At 40.5% G+C, this 18,600-nt stretch overlaps 1 protein-coding gene across 3 annotated transcripts in view; it reads left to right on the forward strand.

Moving 5' to 3' along the window:
- The window catches only part of GABRB3 (gamma-aminobutyric acid type A receptor subunit beta3), a 116,393-nt gene that overhangs the window by 67,399 nt on the left and 30,394 nt on the right, over positions 1-18,600 (forward strand). For all 3 annotated transcript variants that reach the window (XM_030476092.2, XM_030476094.2, XM_030476093.1), the window contains one exon: positions 17,333-17,553. In XM_030476092.2, coding sequence (XP_030331952.1) covers positions 17,333-17,553 — 221 coding nt within the window. The remainder of the gene's footprint in view (positions 1-17,332; positions 17,554-18,600) is intronic.

The following is an 18,600-nucleotide window of genomic DNA, read 5'->3' on the forward strand; positions in this document are numbered from 1 at the left end:
ACAAACATTCTTAAAATTTAAACTGCTGACAGAATTTATCTGTGGTTTGAATAGACATTTTAAAGTCAAGTATTTCCTTCTTTACTGGCATAATCTGCACTCTGTGTAAGAGAGCTGATAACCTAACCAACTTTGCTTTGGTGTTAATAGTGTGACTTCTTTCTTTGTTTGAAATTATGTTGCTCTTGCAACAGTTCAGCTTTTGCTGATCAGATCACCCTAGAAACCCATTGCACCCTCTTTCTGCCATATAACCCCAGAGTCCAGAGACATTCCAGCGTGCTGTCTTGCAGAGCAGCAGCCTCACCAGGGACAGGGCAGACTGTGGTCTGTCAGAAATACTGACATAAAGCTGGCAGCTACTCCCTTGCACAGCAGCAAGACCCCATACATCAGGCGAACAGCATTACCTGCCTGCAGGCTTGCATGGTGGTAGTCAGCTGGGTGGCAGCAGTTTGTCCCTGGGCATGGCAGCAAGTCCAAGAGCTGTGCTGTCAATAACTGACCCAAATTCCAGGGCTACAGACATAAGGGAGAGCAGTGGAGAGGCTGCGCAAGGGGCTATGGGATTGGAGATCCCATTTTGAGGAGACAGACATAACTGGAGAATCATTCTGCAGGGGATTTATAGTTAAACTTCCATCTCCTGGCGTAGACCAGAAATCTGTGTAATTGGTGTGTTAAAAAGGGTAAATGCACCACTTTAATTGGGGTTTGAACAAATTTAAAATCTTTCAACATATAAAAAACACTCAAATAAAATGGGAATGGTGTTGCAACAGGAAAGTAAGGTCAATCAACATAATTTGGAAAGAACATGGTTCTGATTTTGAGCTCCAAACTAATTTAAATTCCACATAGAATAAATGTATCTATCATCTTCAAACAGTATTTGCACTTGCAATAATGTGTCACTTGTGTTTATTTGCTAACTTCCCAACTATAAAATAGATAGTTTAGCTATCTGATTCATTGCCATGTCATTTACTTCAAAGGCATTTTACCTTCTACTTCACAAAAACCTAATTTTTTCATGTTCTTATTCATGCTACTCATATACAAGTATCGAAAGGTAGTAATTAGACGCATTTGCTTACATTTGCCAGGAGCAGATGTTAGACAAATTAAAGTGAACACAACTATCACTCAACATCATTAAAGAAGCGACCTTGTAATAATTTCTGAACTTCAACAGACAGTTAAATACTCTACATTGGCATATTTGTGCTATTTGCAAAAATCACATGCAAAATTATCTTCATATGCAGTTGAATAAAAAATTAAGTGTGCAAGTGTTTCAGGTGACAACTTCTAGTTTCTTTCCTCCTGGAACAATAAGTTGTCAGCCCTGACAACAATGCTTATTAACACAGCAGGACAACCACATCAGCTCATGAGCAATGCCACAGAGTCCTAAATGACTTAATAGCTCACTCCAAGAAGATAAGAATGAGAATGGCTTTATGTAGTTAAGACCAGAAGTCCCTCTTTCTTTGTATCCAGTTCCCAACTGTGGGCAGCGGTGAAGGCTCAAGAAGAGGGTAAAAGTAGAATAAGACTAAACTGTGGTATTTCTTTGATATTGTCCCGGGATCAAACTATGAAACTGCTCAGGGGCTTCCTGGGACCTCCTCATATTTTGGTGCCAAGCAGTGGGTAAGAACTGCCTAGAGCAGTATCCTTGTGTTTGTTTTGAGCCCAGCATCTTGTAATTTCTTTTGCTGCTCTCTGTTTCTTACAAGTGAGGAGCTGCGAATAGCTGTTGGCATCCTCCACAACATTATTACATCTATCTACAGTGTATCTCTTAGTTGCTTCTTTTCTAGGCAGAAAAGTCCTTACATGTTTTGGCTGCCTTTATATGGGAGGTGTTCTGTGCCTTTCATTCCCCTTGATGCAATTACTGGTATCTTGTTATGCTGTGTCCTTCTGGGGACAGGGACCAGAACTGAATGCAGTATTCAGTATGTAAGTAAACTAAAACAGTGCAGTGCAATGATTCCCCCCCCCCCCCCCCATTTTTTTTCCCCCAAAGAGTCTTAATGTTCTGTTTGCTTGTTTTGACTTTACAGAACATGCAACTGATCTCCTCATAAAGCTGCAGATTAATATCACAACATTTTTTTCCTGAGAGGCCATAGGTCAGAACCTACCACTTAGTACATAGGTAGGACTGCTTTTACCCTGTATACATTACTTTGCATCAGCATTGAATTTTATCTATTTCATCACTCAGGCATTCAGAATGCTGCTGTTTTTCTGCACCTTGTCACACTCACCTTTCATTTTTACAATTTGGAGAAACATTATAGCAAATATAAGTACATTAACATGCATTCCCCTGTCTATGCCATTTTTGAAGATGATGACAAGAATGGAGTCCTGCACAAATCCCCATTCAGGTCTGCAAGTAACCTCCTGCTGTTGTGAAAAATGACTGCTAGGCTCTTTTGTTCATTTCTATTCTTTTACCTGGTCGTTAATCCGTGGCAGGAAATACTTTCTTGTTCTATGAGGCTTTCTTTAAGACCATTTGATGATTTATAATGGGTGTTCATGCCTTTAGCACATTATTGCTTATGTGGTTTTGGCTTGCTTTTCTATGTTATCTTCTAACCTATTTTTTCTCCTTTGGATGTGACTTCTTGGTTTTGAAGTACATTTTTCTAGTTCTAATAAGATTGTTTAATTAAAATTTTGAGCATTCTGGGGTTTCTTTATTACTTAACAGTCAGTTTTGATATAAAGAAGTTCATATTATGATCATTATAAACAATCTTCTCTCCAACTTGGAAGCAAGCAGCCTCATTTTTTTGCAATTGAATATTAAATACTACCTTTATGTCATTTTAGACTTTTCTCACTTTTAAAAGGTGATTTACCAATTCCATCAGGGATACGGAGCAGTTGTTCTCTCACAGCATTTTGACCCATGACTTGCAGATTGCTCTGAACCAAGTCAAGAGTGTCTTGCCTTGTTTCAGCTTTCACCAAAAGCTCCTCTGTGAATCAGTTATTTGTGGTGTTATTTAATCTCTGCATCACACCCCAACCTGACATTTACCCAGTCTATGTGGGGGTGATTGAAGTTCTTGATTACTGATTTGGTTTTTTTCTGTCTCTTAAATCTCTCTTGGCACCTCACTGACACCATTGTCATCCTGATTAGGCAGTAACAATTTATTTCTAATACTTATGTAGGCCTGGTGTCTTAATGCATAGAGATAATATATAACATTCAGTACAGTTAACTATCTGATGCAAAGCTTGCTTTAACATGCGCTACATCCTTTCTTTTCTTGCCTATGTAGTTTGTTTTATGTTAGAGGTTTCCAATGACTGCTTTCCTGCCATCAAGTCTTTGATACTCCTGTTAGGTCAACGTTCTCACTTAAAACTAGGTATCCTGGTTCCTTCATCTTAAAAATCTCCAGCATTTCAGTAGTAGTATCTGTGCAGTTGTTCTGGTTGCTTATTTGTCTATGCTATCTTTAAATGGTATTTTTGGGTGTAGAATGAGCTTAATTTGTGTCCTAAATGAGTTTTACCAGTTTCTGTCTTATTTTATTTCTCAATGATATAAAGCTTTTTTAAATTTCACCCCTATGTAATTCATCCCCCAAGCAGATTTTCTTCTGCACCTCTTGGCTTTCCTGTAGTCTTTCATTCAAAGCCCTTCTCTGGTAACCTCTTTTTCCCCCCCCCCTTTTTTTTTTTTTTTTGTTCCAGTAGCTTTATCTGAGTCCTATTTTTGCTGTATGGACTTTGTACAAAGTTTGTCCAGCTCCTGATGAATCTAAACCCTTCATCCCTATGCTGTTGCCTGAAGGACTGATTCTCCAGCCAGCATGAAAAAGCATTGCTGGAGCAAGAGCAGAGGTAGATGATCAAGGATATATTTTCGTATTTGAGGAGGCCATCTGATTACCATAACTGAGGTGCTCTGCAGAATGCTAATCTCTGGCTGAAAACAATGTTATATAATGTACCTTCCTCATGCTCCTTTATTCAGCCACATTTTGTTCACCCAAAGGCCTTGTGGGCAAAATGATTTCTCACCTCTTAAATGCACTTTGATGCTTCTGAGTTATTCAACTATAGTAGATTAATTAGGTAAATAATTGAGCAGTGGTTATAGGCTGTACCTATGGCAGGGAAGACTCTGGTTCTTTCAAAATATGGCCTGTGTCTTTACTTTTGAATTAGAGGAGTGCTTCTGAAATCAGTGTGTCCACCTAGCACAGATTTATAAGAGTAATTTTGCTGCAGGAGGAGCATTATATACAGCACAGTAACTGTCTAGTGAGGGAAAACCAACCACCTTGTGTAAGGGGGGGTATACAGACTGAGTTCTAAGTTCTCAACAGTTTTCACCGAATTTCCATGGCAATAAAAATGTTTGCCTTCTGTCCTTCCAGTTGTTACCACAGTAGGAGGAATGTAGCAATACACAAACAGCCCCTTTTACATTGAATTACCAGAAGTGAACATAAGGCAAAATACATTCCCAGTTTTTCATTTTTGCAAGTATCTTGAATTGCACATATGTGTTGATGTCCAGTAAAAGCCTACAATAGCCTTAAGTATTCTGACTATACATAGGTCATAGAACCATAGAATCACAGAGTGGTTTGAGTTGGAAGAAATCTTGAAGTTCAAAGTTCCAGTTCCAAGCCTCTGCCATGATCAGGAACACCTTCCACTAGACCAGGTTGCTCAAAGCCCCATCCAGCCTGGCCTTGAACACTGCCAGGGATAGGGCAGCCACAGCTTCTCTGGGCAACCTGTTCCAGTGTCTCACCACCCTCACAGTGAAGAACTTCTTCCTAATATCTGATCTAAATCTACCCTCTTTCAGTTTAAAACTGTCATCCCTTGTCCTATCACTGCTTGCTCTTTCCGGGCTGCAAGCACACACTGCCTCATCACGTTGAGCTGCTCATCAACCAACACCTCCAAGTCCTTCTCCTCAGGGCTGCTCTCAATCCACCAATACGCGTGGCCTTGTTGAACTTCATGAGATTTGCAGAGAGGGGAAAGTAACCAGCACATTAAGTATCAGTTTTGCTCTAAGTATCCTAAGTTGATGCAAAGCCCTAGGAGTACCTTCTGCCATCCGAGAATTCTGCTTTAAAAAATCCAGCGACTGAAAGGGGAAGTTTTGAACATTTGTGACTAGATATGTGCTTCATGTCGGTTGTTAAGACTGTCCTGTTTGAGGCTGAGCAGTCAGGAAGCGTCGGTTTGAAACCCTCCTCATTTTTCTTTATGCAGTGACACATTTTGATTCCCTGATTCCGAAAGCTATTAGCAGATCTTTGTGGGGTATTCAGATCATGTACAGGAGGGGAGACACTCCCTCAAGTAAGACATTTCCCTTTAATATCACTCACAGCCTGATTTTTTAAAGGGCACTGGCAGGGGACACGGTCTTTTCCACTTCTTTCACAAGTCTTTCTGTGTACAACAAGTGGTTTGTGTTGAGTATCATGTATTGTAGTATTTTGTAATATTTCCTCTTCTTGGATGCAGTATTTGGCTTTTTTTACCCATTTATTTATTTTGTGCTTTACCAAGTTTTATGAGGATAGCCATGTCATGGGATGAGTTTATCCTACCCGCAGTAATGAGTTTTTAGTAAACGCATTGTTTTCCTTTTGACTTAGCATGCATCCCAATTTTGTTACTGCAAGATGTAAAGTTGGATTTAGCCTTGCTGATAGAATGAAAGAGCGAAGTGAGGGAAGCTGGCAGTGTAAGTAGTGTGTCTAGAGGGAAGGGAATAGGATGCATAGGGCACTTCACTGATCACCTTTCCGACTCTTGGCCATTGCAGAGAAATCTCTTCTAGTTTATTTCCTTACTCAAAAATGAACACATAATATCCTGGTCCCAGTGAACTGCCCATTTATGTATAAAGAGCCACAGTTGCTGTGGACACCCTGTAATGGTGTCCATAGTGCCAAGGGCTCTCAGGGTATGGGCAGGGTTCTTTCCCATACCACCCCCAGCCAGGAGCAGAGCAGTGGGGGACCAGCCCCAGCCCTGGACAACAGGCACTTCCCTGGGGATGGGGACAAACCGGGGTCGAGCTGGGACATGGGCTTTTGGGTGGGCTTGGCCAGATAGGACCCATGGGCGGGCAGGGCAGGGCTGTGAGGTGCTGAAGACCAGCTCTGCTGTGGTGTTGCTGGGGCAGGAGTTGATGGCGTGGGGAGCTGATGTGGGGTCCTGTGCCCTGGGCAGGATGGGGGAACTCTGGGGAGTCAGCAGGGCCAGTGGGGTCTGTGGGTGCCCTCCAGGCCTGGCACACCAATATGAAAAATACATGGATCATGTTGCAGGTTGCAGATTTTAAAAGCATTTTAATGTGTTCTCACTGTCTTTCTCAAAAGGCATTTTGTTCATGGTGTCTGTCTTGAATGGGATTTCCTGTAAGACTATCTGGTGGTTCAGATAATCACAGGCAGCAAGTAGAAATTTGGGTGTCAGCCTTGCTGCTCTAGTGCCAGTGAGATTGGCTGGCTCCCAAAGTCAGCAAATGAATGGCTTTGGAGGTGAGAAAATTTTAAAAGTTCTTCCTACAGGGAGCAAATATTCCTTTTTTTAACCAAAAAGTGTGGATGTGAACAGATACGTATTTCCGTTTTAATTCAACTGCATGTTTCCCTTAGCAGTCTGTTCTTAAATATAGGTTTGATTTATTTGTTATCTCTGGATATGTGAGTTTTGAAGTGCCTTTAGAAAGGTCTTTTTACAATTCTATGCTGATAAAATCACTGTAGACTTTTCAGACTGAAACATGGGTTTACTGAAAGTTGTTTTGGATGGTTTTCATGTTCAAAGATAGCAAATAAGAGGGGCATGAGCTATGTGTTTATGGTCACAGTGTTTAAAATACATCTGTGTATGTCCAGCTATGGAGGCTTGAGACTACCTCTATCACTGCTGTCCTTGAACGCCTTGCAGACTCTAAAAGAATTACTCATGCAACAGTCTACAAAATAGGAAGACCTGAATAAATATGACAAATAATATCAACCTGTATGGCTTAGGGTTGTGGTTTTTTTCCTTCCAGATTTTTACTGATAATTCAAGTAATGCCATAGAGAGAGATAAGTTGATATTTTTATGGGAAGAACAAAGTAGAAGTGTGAGAAGCCCTTCATTCTCTACAATGGGTACCTAGTAGATCCCAAATTTTTAGCCTCTGTTCATATCTCATAACTGAAAAAAAATAAATCCCATAGCTTTAAGATTTTTGGGATGCTAGCTCATTTCTCCAACTCAACAGTGGCACATCCTGCTACAGTGTAGGAGGCACAATCCATTAGTTGTCGGTTCCCATCTTGCTAAGGTCAGCTGTCTCAATTGTAGGAACCAGCTGACAGCTGATAAAGGTTGATTTTTTCTTCCCTGTAGCTTGTTATCAGGATTTCAATTAGTGCAATTAAATGTACCTGTGTTGTTAAGGTCCTGTCAACTCTAAAATAAATAAATTTGTGCTTCATGAAGCAATATCAGTGCCTCACTAAGCCTAATGTTACTTTTCTTTCTTATTCTTTTTTTTTTTTAAGGATATTAGGGAGTGTGTGTGTGTGTGTGTGTGTGTGTGTGTGTTCTGACTTAGTCTCTTCTAGAGACTTAAAGTATAGCATCTAAACATTTGACATTTCTATTTCTATTCTTCTTTTTTAGGAGGGCTCCATCAGATACTGACTTTTACGTTCTATCTGTCCATCATCAAGTGGATTTTGATTGCATTTTGGCACACAATCATTGGACAGATCTTCAGGCGTATAGTGAAATACCATACTTCTTTTAGCTAACTTTCTACCACGAGATCAGAGTATGATACCCTTGATATGTAAAGGTGCATGTTAGTTTTTCTGTGACCAGTCCTTTGGGAATAGAAGCTCCTGGTTACTGAGAAGCTTGTGGTGGTAAAATACCTGTGATACTCTGAAGCAGAAAAAGAATACTTAAGTATTCTCCCCTCACCCCGATCTGGCAGGGATTAATAGCACAGACTGACTTCTTGTCCTGACTTTTGTCCCTGAACTGAAATCTGCAGGAACTTTGTTCTTTCTCTCTCTCTATCTACCTACCAAAGCTCAGCTCAAGCACTCGCTTCCTTGTCAGCTTCCTTGTCAGCTGAACATTCCTCTGATGTTCAGATGAGAGAACACCCCATGGACACGAAGACATCCCCTTCAGTTTATTGTGGGCAGAGGAACACAGATTGAGAAACGTCAATACCGAGCTTTTGAAGAGTAAGCTCCTGTGGCCGTGGCAGGAAGGTGCAGTGGGGCAGTACCCACCAAGAGTTCACAGCTGCTCCCTGAATTCTTGTTGGGAAGCTTCTCTTCTGTTGCAGTGACCACCACTGTCCTTGAAAAGCTGGGGAGATGCTGCTTTGACCGGTTGCTATGTCAACCGTGCTCCCTTTGCCTGCGGAAAGCGGAGCACTGGTTGGTATGGCAACCCTCCTCAGAGCACCCAGAGATGCTCGGTGTGGGCAAACTCTGTGGAGAAGGCACTGTGGTTATGGTGGAGATGGAAACGCTTGTGCCAAAGGATGTGAGAGGGCAGGAAAGACCCATGCAATCATACATTTATTTGGAGAACTTTGTTTTGTAGCATCAAGTGGGTTCTTGGAGGTTAAATATTTCCTTGGATCTATTTATAACACCATCCTTGTGTGTTTCAGTAGAAGAGGAAAAAAATCGTGGTAATTTTGGTACAAAGGATACCAAGACAACGTGGATGCATGGAAGGTCACGCTGAAATCAGTGTAATTGAGCTTCTTTAGTGCTGTATTTTCTTAACAGAAGAGTATTTTAGGCACATATTTGAGAAAATATGTGCCATATTTTCAACGTGTCAGTATTGTAGGGGTTTTGAGTGGTGTCAGAAAAAAGCCCAAGTCAGGATATCATAGGTGAGATAAATCTTTACTATAACAGCAGGTAGACCAAGAAACTTTAGAGGATAGTGCTTTGGTGGAGTAGGGTGGATGTGTGTACATCTGTGTGTATGCACATCTCTTCTTCACTCAGGCTGCTCATGAACTACATCTAACACTAGAGAGGTTGTCATCAGGCAGCTTTCTTGTAAAAGACATTGCAGAACAATAGACTTTGGTGATTTTCTCCATTCATGGACAATTAAGTAAGTAATGTAAGGTTTAGGCACTGGGTCTAAACCATACATTTTACCTGTCAACAGTTAAAATATAATTAATTTTTTACTTTAATAAAATTTTTCTTTAATATGAAAGTTGCTGAAGCTTTTAGAAATTTTTGAATGCTGAGAAAAATGTTTAAGTGATCATCTCACACAACTGAATAGTATTGCTAGTAAATTCTGACTTCCTAAGGTTAACCTTTTTGAATACATTTTTATTAAATTCATATTTAGCTATGTGAATTAATGTGTGCATGAATGTATTTCTCAGGTCTCTTCTGTGTATGGTAGGGGGACAGATTTACAGCTGTTCTGTCAAAACACAGGATTCATGAGTTTGGCTCTGCAACTCACTTTGGGCTTATTAGGAAGAAGATAACTCAGTCATTAATGCTTCAGAAATAGCTCCTTATACTACAGCAGCCATATCTAATTTTTGAAATTGTATGGAACACAAGGGAAAGGACCTTGAGGTTGTACAAAGGCTAAGGCATGGATTTTCAATGCATCTTTTTGTCCACTGAATGAGTATTTACTTTATTAACTCATCAAAAATAAATAATCCAAAAGTTGATGATAATTATCATGTTTGTCTGGTGGTCAAGAAAACAAGGGTGTGAATTTACATTCAAATGCATATCTAAAACAGGAATCTGCATTTCAAATAGATACAAGGCAGTCTTCCCAAGCAGAGGGGCAGTTCTTTTTGCATATTTTTCCCATATTTCCAGTAATTTTCAATAAATTTATTTATTTTGTGTGAATAATTTCTTTTGGTTAACTGTCCTATTAACAGTATTCCATCATAATTATTAATTGTAATATTCTATCTAGCAATTATATTGAAGAAAAAAGAACATTTTTAGAGCTAATAGAAAACTTGAACTTCCTTGATACATAACACGTTAAGGCTGTGAAAAATGATAGTGAATTTCAGAGCATTATTGCAGCTGTAATGTTGTTAATTTTATTTTGATGAGCAAACTGTATTTTTAATTTTTTTCTTTCCCTTTTATTGAGTGCTGGAGCGAAAAGCTAAAATTAACTAATCCTGTAATAGAAAACAAATTATTGTTTGCTTTTAGTATTACAGTATATTAGTATTTATTGTTCATTATTCCTGTAGTCAATGCATACAGTAGCATACTATAATACATTCTGCCAGTCTGAAGTAGATTTGTAGTTAAAACATAGTTGTACTTCTACGTGGTATGTTCAGTCTGTGGAGAGACACATATGTAGGAAATGCTTAAAAAATTTCTTTGAAATGGTTAGCACACTCAGTATTGGTGAGTCCCTAGAATTCTTGCCTAAGACGCATTGAAATCACAGATAGTACACATGAAGAACACAGATGTCATAGAATCTGAAAATCATAGAATGTTTTGGGTTGGAAGAGACCTTAAAGATCATTTAGTTCTAACCCCCTGCCATTGGCAGGGACACCTTCCACTAGACCAGATTGCTCAAAGCCCCGTCCAACCTGGCCTTGAACACTGCCAGGGATGGGGCAGCCACAGCTTCTCTGGGCAACCTGTTCCAGTGTCTCACCACCCTCGTAGTAAAGAATGTCTTCCTTGTACCTAATCTAAATCTACCCTCTTTCAGTTTAAAGCCATTCCGCTCTGTCCTGTCACTACATGCCCTTGTGAAAAAGTCCCTCTCCAGCTTTCTTGTAGGCCCCCTTTAGGTACTGGAAAGCTGCTATCAGATCTCCCAGGAGCCTTTTCTTCTCCATGCTGAACAATCCCAGCTCTCTCAGCCTGTCTTCACAGGAGATATGCTCCAGCCTCGTGAGCATCTTCCTGGCCCTCTTCTGGACTCTCTCCAAGAGGTCTATTTTCATTTTTTGATTGGGCGCCGCAGAGCTGGAGGCAGAACTGCAGACGGGGTCTCACAAGAGCAGAGTAGAGGGGCAGAATCACCTCCTTTGACCTGACGCTACTTTTGGTGCAGCCCAGGATATAGTTGGCTTTCTGGGCTGCCAGTACAGATTTTTGGGTCATCTTGAGCTTCTCGTCAGCCAACACCCTCAAGTGTTACGCTTTGTTTAATGTGATATCAGCCTCTTTACCATTGTATTTAAATTCATTCCCAAGTGTTATAGAATCATAGAATCATAGAATAGTAAGGATTGGAAAGGACCTTCAGATCGTCTAGTTCCAACCCCCCTGCCATGGGCAGGGACACCTCGCACTAAACCATGTTGCCCAAGGCTCTGTCCAACCTGCCCTTGAACACTGCCAGGGATGGAGCATTCACAATTTCCTTGGGCAACCCATTCCAGTGCCTCACCACCCCCACTGTAAAGAACTTCTTCCTTATATCTAATCTAAACTTCCCCTGTTTAAGTTTGAACCCATTACTGGTTGTCCTACCACTACAGTCCCTAAGGACGAGTCCCTCTCCAGCACCCTTAAAACCCCCTACTATTTGAGTTGGTTTTTTGGGGTTTTTTTTAATCAATTTCCTCAGGGAAAGCTGTGTTAAAAAAACACCATCACACCTTTCTGTGGGCCTCTTCTTCTGTTACTGGCATCGTTGCAGTGATAGTTAAGGATGCTTGTCACCGTTGTTTATCCTTGTATGGTGTTCCATGGTCTTTGAGTACACAAAAGAAAGCTCACATTGTCTGTATAGTTCAGCTTTTCCCATTTTGAGGACATTTCTCCTGTTCTTCAGAAGCACTGTGTTTGTCCTTCTGTCAAGATTTTGAGTGATTTTGTTATTATGCTTTACCTGAAGCATCTATTACTGATAGGAACTGGAGAGGGGAAAGGAGGACCTTGAATGTGGCATGGTGTTGTATGGGGAAAAAATATGATTTATGGAGGTCTTTGGTGCTGAGAAAATTGTCTGCTGCTCTGTGCAGTAGTTAGTATTTCCTAAAGCTGGCAGTTCTGTGTCATCTTTGACATATAATAGCACCCTAATACAGTAGTTGTAGTGGGATTAATCTCTTCCAGCTTTAGACATCTACCCTCTTCACCTCTATGTCAGGGTTAGTCATGATAAGCTCCCCTGGAGGAAGCTAGCCCTTAAAAAACTTCGTAGGCTACTTATCTAGGGATAAAAGTCGATTTTCTCATTTTACCTGATAAATAGCTAGTGCATTTTTTCCAGTCCACACTCAAACCATTTTTGAGTATAGAAAAGGGGAAAACTTCCTTTATGGGTACAAAGCCTAGCAAATTAGTTAATCAAAGAATGAGAACTGACATCCTTATAGGTTTTACTAAGCTTAGTTTCTGCTGGTGGTGACTTTGGTAGAGCCACCCTAAGGAACTAGCCTTTCCTGCTCATATTATTGCTCCTTGCACATCCAAGCAGTTTCAGTAAAGTTCTAATACAAGTTTGTTGCTGCTTTTTGCTTTGAGGTGATTTGAAAAAGTGGCGAACAAGCATGGTTCATATGAATTCTTTCTATCCCTTCATCTTCAGAGCGGGTGAGGCTGGCAGAGCACAAATGTACAGTGATTCTTCAAGATGTGTGGTAGCACACATGCTTTCTTGGGCATTCTATGTCTGCCATGTCTGTTATTCAAAGTGCGGAGTGCATCTGGGTAGTGTATTGCTATTGCAGAAGATACTGCTTGAACATTTTCCTTAGTAGATACCAAACAAAGAACTGGGAATGAGATGATAGCACACACGCAGTAATGTACTTTTAAAAAAAAAACCCAACTTTTTCTGGGTGTCATTGCTTTCAATAGATGCAAATGTAGTCATATACATTAGCAGACGTATAGATAGGAGATTTTGATTTAAAGTTAAGATGAAATAAGACATGAAAGTTAATTAAGAAAGCACTAATGAAATTTAAACCTTCGAAGATATACATTTTGGAAGTTCATGTTTCAGTCAAGACGCTGAAAGTTCTTGATGTTTGCTGGATGTTGCTGTTTCTATGTGTAATTTGTAAACATTTTCTCTGTTGTTCCCTGTTGTAGGAAATTTTATGATTTAAGAATAAAATTACAGACTAATACTGCTTGTTTAGTTCATATGTTTTACTTAGCTAATTTCTCCATTTGTTAGCTGTTAACATGTATTTTATCTCAAGGCAAAAGAAAAAAGCTAAAACTCTTCTGTTCAAATATACTGCTTCTCTTATATTTTGGTGCTAGCTGGTTCACTTCTTTCAATGCTGTATAGTGCCACCCTGTTTCTTTATTTCTGTTTAGCATTATTTTGGGCAATACTGTACATTTACACATAGTGAGCTTATAGTGTACTGCTGATGTGTCCACAGCTTTTATAAGCCCTAGTTCTTGACACTGATGTGCAAAACGTTATAGAAGCCAACCATACAACAAATTTTGAACATTAATAGAAACAAGCTTTAATTAAGGTGAAACAGCGCTGACAGAGGACATTCATTTCTAATGCATCAGTGTTAAAAAATTGGTTGCAGAGAACATAAGGAAAGATGTGGTCTTCTTGACATGCTAATTTGAGTGAGGGAAGTGCATCCAGTGTAGCATGCACCTCGTTCACTGTGGAGCAGGGACCATTAGTCCCACCAAAGAAAGCTGCTGACAAAAAGGTCGGAGCATGTTCTCCTGAGCAGTCATGTCGAATTTGAGTTTTGAGGAATGAGCTTCCTTCCAGGCAGTTCCACATGGGCTCCTTTCTCCCATCACCAGGCCCTTTTGTTTTCAGAGGTCTCCTGTTAGTTTCCTAAAATGAGAACAGCTTGTCCTTGATATCTATAATGATTTATTTTTCTAAGCAAAATTTAATTTCTTAAAGCTATAGCAGCTCCTTCATTAAAGAGAATGAATCACTGAATAAAAAATGAAAAGGCTGTGAGTATGAAAGGCATGCTCAGGTTTCATTTGATTTCAAGGAAAGGCTCTAGGGCTGGAGGGAAGCAGGGCAGGATGAGTGCCTGAAATTGAGTTGGCTCCACATGAAACCCGTTACAAGGATGGACCATTCCCAACAGCCATATTTAGAAAGCCTGAGCATCCTTTTCCCCAACAAGCAGCAAGCCTGAGGGGTTTTGCTTTACCAGCTTGTAGAACCAGATGCAAATGCAGGTATCCTGTGGCTTGCACACCTGCTGCTAAATATTTAAATGTGTTTGGAGATCGTATAAATTTCTCAGCATTTTGCAAAGAGTTTTATCATTTAGAGCACTTCTGTAATTTGAAAATCAGAGTTTTAATGGCCTGAACTTAGTCTCATTTTTTCCATTGGTAAACATGGCAGTATTATCAGATCTAAACCCAGTATTTTCTTTAATCGTAAACATGCATTTCCAGATATAAGAAAGAATTATTTTCAGATGTTCACTTTTATGTCCTGCGTAAAAATAGGGTTTCTAACGCTGAAATGCTCTTCTGCACTTGGAAAGTTATGAGGGAAAGAAAAGACAAAGGTTTTTCTTTTCTAAACCAGAAATTTTACTATTTCATGTGATTTTGTTTTCAGTTTAGCTGACACCTAACTTTAAAATACTTCCAGACTTTATTATTTTTCATAGTACCATGAAGCTAATGAGTGAGACCTTGTGTCTAAGATTTTCAAAAAGTGTTTCAGTATAGCATTATTACAACATGACCAGGTAAGGTTAGCAAATTATAAAATGAAATAAAGAATTTTAAAATCAAAGAATCATAGAACGGTTTGGGTTAGAAAGAACCTCAAAGGTCTTCTAGTTCCAACCCTCTGCTGTGGGCAGGGACACCTTCCTCTAGACCCGGTTGCTCAAAGGCCCGTCCAACCTGGCCTTGAACACTGCCAGGGATGGGGCAGACACAACTTCTCTGGGCAACCTGTTCCAGTGTCTTACCACCCTCATAGTAAACAACTTTTTCCTTCTGTCTAATCTAAATCTATCCTTTTTCACTTTAAAGTAATTCCTCATTGTCCTATCCCTGCATGCCCTCTAAAAAGTTCTGCTTCAGCTTTCTATCACTTTAGGGACTGGAAGGTTGCTCTAAGGTCTCCCCTGAGCCATCTCTTCTCCAAGCTGAACAAGCCCAGCTCTCTCAGCCTGTATTCATAGAAGAGGTGCTCCAGCCCTCTGATCATTTTTGTGTCTCTCCCCTGGACTCACATGAGCAGGTCTATGTGCCTCTTGTGTTGGGGGCCCCAGAGCTGAACACAGTACTGCAGGTGGGGTCTCAAGAGAGCAGAGTAGCGGGGCAGGATCACCTCCTCGGTAAACAGGTCTCCTATTTCCTGCCAGAGAGGGCCCACATTTTCCCTAGTCTTCTTTTTATCACGGATATATCTATAGAAACTTTTCTTGTTGCCCTTGGCCAGATTTAGTTCTATCAGGGTTTAGCTTTCCTAACCTGATCCCTGGCTGCTAAGGCAATTTCCCTGTGTTCCTCTCTATCCTTGGTTCCATGGTCCATAGGCTTTCTTTTTGTGCTGGAGTTTGTCCAGGAGCTCCTTGTTCATCCATGCAGGCCTCCTGGCGTTTTTGCCTCATTTCCTCTTTGTTGTGATGCTCCTGAGCTTGGAGGAGGTGATCCTTGAATATTAACCAGCTTTCTTGGGCTCTTCTTCCCTTCAGCGCTTTATCCCGTGGTGCTTTACCAAGCAGATCCCTCAAGAGGCCAAAGTCTGCACTCCTGAAGTCCAGGGTAGTGAGCTTGCTGTGTGCTCTCTTCACTGCCCTAAGGATCTTGAACTCCACTATTCCATAGTCACTGCAGGCAAGACTGCCCTTAAGCTTCATGTTCCTCACGAGCTCCTCCTTGTTGGTGAGAACAAGACCCAGCATAGCCCCTTTCCTCTTTGGCTTCTCTGTCACTTAGAGAAGGAAGTTGTCATCAGTGCATTCGAGGAACCTCTTGGATTTCTTATGTCCTGCTGTGTTGTCCCTACAGCAGATACTGGGTTGGTTTAAGTCCCCCATGAGGACCAGGGCTTGTGAATGTGAGGCTGCTCCTTTCTGTCTATAGAAGGGCCTCATCTGCTCAGTCTTCCTGGTTGGGCAGCCTGTGGTGGACCTCAACTATGCCACCTGCCCTTGCTGTCTCATTACTCCTGACCCATAAGCTCTCGGTTGGCTTGTCATTCATCCCCAGGTGGAGCTCCATGCATTGCGGCTGGTCATTGACATAAAAAGCAACAGTCCCTCATCTTCCCTGCCTTTCCTTCCTGAAGAGCCTGTATCCTTCCATTCCAACACTCCGGTAATAGCAGCCATCCCACCACATCTCTGTTATGCCAGTAAGACCATAGCCCTGAAGGGTGCACACGTCTCTTAACTCCTCCTGTTTATTCCCCATGCTACATGTGTTTGCATAGAGGCATTTAAGTTGCGCCCTCGATGAAGCTGACTTACTGGCAGGAGGTTGGAATTCCTTCGTACTGATCATCAGATGCTTTCCTGCTGACCTTCAACCCCTATCCGGGCTCCTGACATCTATTGCTGGCACTAGCATCAAACTGGGAGGAGTGGGATGGATTGAGGTTCCCTTCCTCTGGCAACTTTAGTTTAAAGCCCTCTTCACCAAAATGGGTGCTTTAGACTTCTGTATCCATGTTTAGGCTTTTATGTTCATGATCACAGCTCATAGCAGGCACCATGAAAGTGATGAAATGATGAATACCAAACATGGACATTAGTAGGACTTTCCTCTGATTTGCTGTTCTTCTAAGTACCGATGTAGCCTGTTGATGAGAAAATTTTTATGTCACTGCAAGATGCAGTCTCACACAAAGGCACATGATAAATAACATCTTTGCAGCTTATTTTTCAGACAGAAATTTGCATACTGCTTCAAAATACTTTGCATATTTTTCCATTTATGTATCATTTTTAAAAATGGGGAAAATGGCAGTATTTACCTATTACCTCGTTTATCATTCCACAAACATTGTTATTTTGGGTAGTCGTCAGGGGAACCACATGAAAGAAAAGGAGGAACAGGACAAAAGATACCAATACTAGCTGAATTTCTTAAGATTTGAAATGTTGCTTTAGAACAGAGTGATATGTGAATTGTTAAAATTATTTAGGAAGTGATGGGAATATTTAATGTTTTCATTAGTTTTTTTGGGTTTTTTTAATAAAATTTAAATGAAACCAGCAGCAGAACAAGTTAGTGACAAGTAAAAACCAAAATTCTTCTAGTTACACCAAGTATGATTGACTGTTGTGCTTTTCTTTTTTCCTCACTAGGATTACACTTTGACTATGTATTTTCAACAGTACTGGAGAGATAAGAGGCTGGCTTATGCTGGCATACCTCTCAACCTCACGCTTGATAACCGAGTGGCAGATCAACTCTGGGTGCCCGACACTTACTTCTTAAATGACAAGAAATCATTTGTGCATGGTGTTACCGTGAAGAATCGAATGATTCGCCTTCACCCGGATGGAACAGTGCTTTACGGCCTCAGGTCTGTACTTCCATGATGAAGATTTTATCACTGTCATTACATATTGTTGATAGTTGCTTCCTGGTACAAGGTTATTACAAACATTGGGTAGTGTGTTATGTAACCTTCCACTGTAAGTCTGAGAGATGACTGTAGAAAACAAATGACACACTGGATGTTTCTTAATTTTGCCAGAAGTGCCTTCAGGCGGGTTTCATCTCTTTATGTAGAGTCACCATATCTGGAAAGCCCACTGGCTATAGGAAGCAGAAAGGCATGCATTAATTGTAAACCTGAAAATTTTGTCCGAAGTGTAGGTGGTAAGGTTGAATGTGGGTGCTTGTGTTGTCTCTTGATGTGTCTGTAGTCTATAAAGAAAAAGCCACAATCAGCACTGGTTGAATGAATTCAGTCACAGTTAAGACCATGACTATGGGTACTTCCATTTCCATCACTGGAAGTTTCTTGTATTTTTAAGCATAGATAATACTCAAGATTGCTGCACATAGTGCTGGATAAAGAATCCCTAGCATAAATATGAATGAGATCTGAAAAGTGGTGCAGATGGATTAGATGACTAGTATCATTATTTTACCTGCTTTTGTTTTTTATGAACAGTTGCACTTCTGGCCTGACTTGGGTCTTGGGCCTTTGCCTCTTTTCCTATTGCATATCATCCAATTATAACCTATAATTGGATGAATCTTTCTAGACAAAATAAAAATAGCCTCAGTCTATTATGAAACTTAAAAGAAGTTTAGGATTTTCTTGGTAATATTGTCTCTATAATTAACTAAGTTTAGCAAAAGGAGGCTTTCATCTCTCATCCTATTGACCCAGTAGGGAACACTGAAGGTTTACAATCCTTTCCAAAGGTAGTTAAATGACAAAATACAATGGAAAATTTTTTCGTTTCCATTATCTCAGGAGCCATCCCCACAAGCAGTGTAATAGCAATGGAGATTAGAACTCTTGTGTATAGAAGTCTTTCTGTTCCACTCTAAAAGCATTTGAAATCATTCAGGTAAGGATTACCTGCCATAAAACAGTGTATTTGAGCAAGTTAGC

Source organism: Strigops habroptila, chromosome 2 (assembly GCF_004027225.2).
Source record: "Strigops habroptila isolate Jane chromosome 2, bStrHab1.2.pri, whole genome shotgun sequence".
Taxonomy (NCBI): Eukaryota; Metazoa; Chordata; class Aves; order Psittaciformes; family Psittacidae; genus Strigops; species Strigops habroptila.